Source organism: Sinocyclocheilus grahami, unplaced genomic scaffold (assembly GCF_001515645.1).
Source record: "Sinocyclocheilus grahami isolate Dianchi unplaced genomic scaffold, SAMN03320097.WGS_v1.1 scaffold447.1, whole genome shotgun sequence".
Lineage (NCBI taxonomy): Eukaryota > Metazoa > Chordata > Actinopteri > Cypriniformes > Cyprinidae > Sinocyclocheilus > Sinocyclocheilus grahami.
Genome location: NW_015505626.1, coordinates 331,001 through 332,183, shown reverse-complemented (window position 1 = coordinate 332,183; position 1,183 = coordinate 331,001). Strand labels below are relative to the sequence as shown.

The 1,183-nt window shown below is 42.1% G+C and overlaps 1 protein-coding gene across 1 annotated transcript in view; it reads left to right on the top strand.

The window, feature by feature from the left end:
* LOC107552326 (TBC1 domain family member 9B) overlaps positions 1-1,182 on the top strand; it is a gene marked incomplete at its 3' end in the record, with an annotated part of 30,971 nt that extends 29,789 nt beyond the window's left edge. Inside the window, exon 23 of the mRNA XM_016234187.1 lies at positions 562-1,182. Within this exon, the coding sequence (XP_016089673.1) occupies positions 562-1,182 (621 nt within the window). The remainder of the gene's footprint in view (positions 1-561) is intronic.
* Between the last annotated feature and the right edge of the window lies 1 nt (position 1,183).

The following is a 1,183-nucleotide window of genomic DNA, read 5'->3' as shown; positions in this document are numbered from 1 at the left end:
AATGGTTATTAACAGCTGCATTTAAATGTAGCCATTGACCTATAAAATTTGTGCTTTCAGACTCTTACAAAGCTGAAATGGGAAAATTGTAATGTAAATATGGAGAAAAGTTTAGTTTTAGAGTCCCTCGTGTACTACTTAGTTTTAGATTAGAGTCCCTCATGTACTATTGAGACCCAATGATACTGATACATATGATAACCATTACATATATATTTGTATATAATTATTAAAACTAACAATTCATTATGTTATTAACATTATAAATGCAAAAAATTAATTATATTTTATATTTTGAAATGAACATTATTTTTATCTTTAACCATTTTAACAATTAATAAACTAAAGTTATTTATGAAATACACTGTATGAAGTATTGAGTGTTAGATTAAAAAAATTGATATATATATATGTATATATACACACACAGACGTATAACCTTTTTAAATTTATTCAAATCAGGATTCATTTATTAAGTAGCAACCTAGTACTTCAGTGTTTTTGACCTATGGAACACAAGTATTAAGACTAAAACACATTTTTGTAATCATACAATTACAGGAGCAGTTCATTGAGATGTGTAAGACTCTCTACAACATGTTCAGTGAAGATCCCATGGAGCAGGAGCTGTATCACGGCATCGCCACGGTGGCGAGTCTCCTGCTGCACATCGGAGAAGTGGGCAAGAAATTCACCAACAACGGCAGCAAGAAAACCGAAGCCCAGCTGCCCTCAGCAGGCGACGCTCTGCAGCCGGAGAGGGAGGACTCGTCCGGGGAGGGAGGATCAGGACAGTCCCTGGTCTCCAAGGCCCTGGCAGAGGCACAGCTAGAGACGCCACCTCCAACAACGGCCGGCTCCGACGAAGAGGCCAAAGACGACACGTCCGTTTCGTCCTACTCCGTAGTGAGCGCCGGTTCGCTGCAGTGCGAGGACATCGCCGACGACACGGTCCTGATTGGCTGCATGAGCGGAGATGCGGTGGATCGGAGGCGGGGCAGCGCGCCGGATGCCGATTGGTCGATCACGTTCGAGCAGGTTTTAGCATCGTTCCTGACAGAAACATCGCTGGTCGACTACTTTGAGAAAAAACACGACATCCAGAGCAAAATGACGGCATGCAAGTCACTGAGAGCCGTGGAGAGACAGACAAGTACGTCGAGCGATCACGATTTCTCTCTGA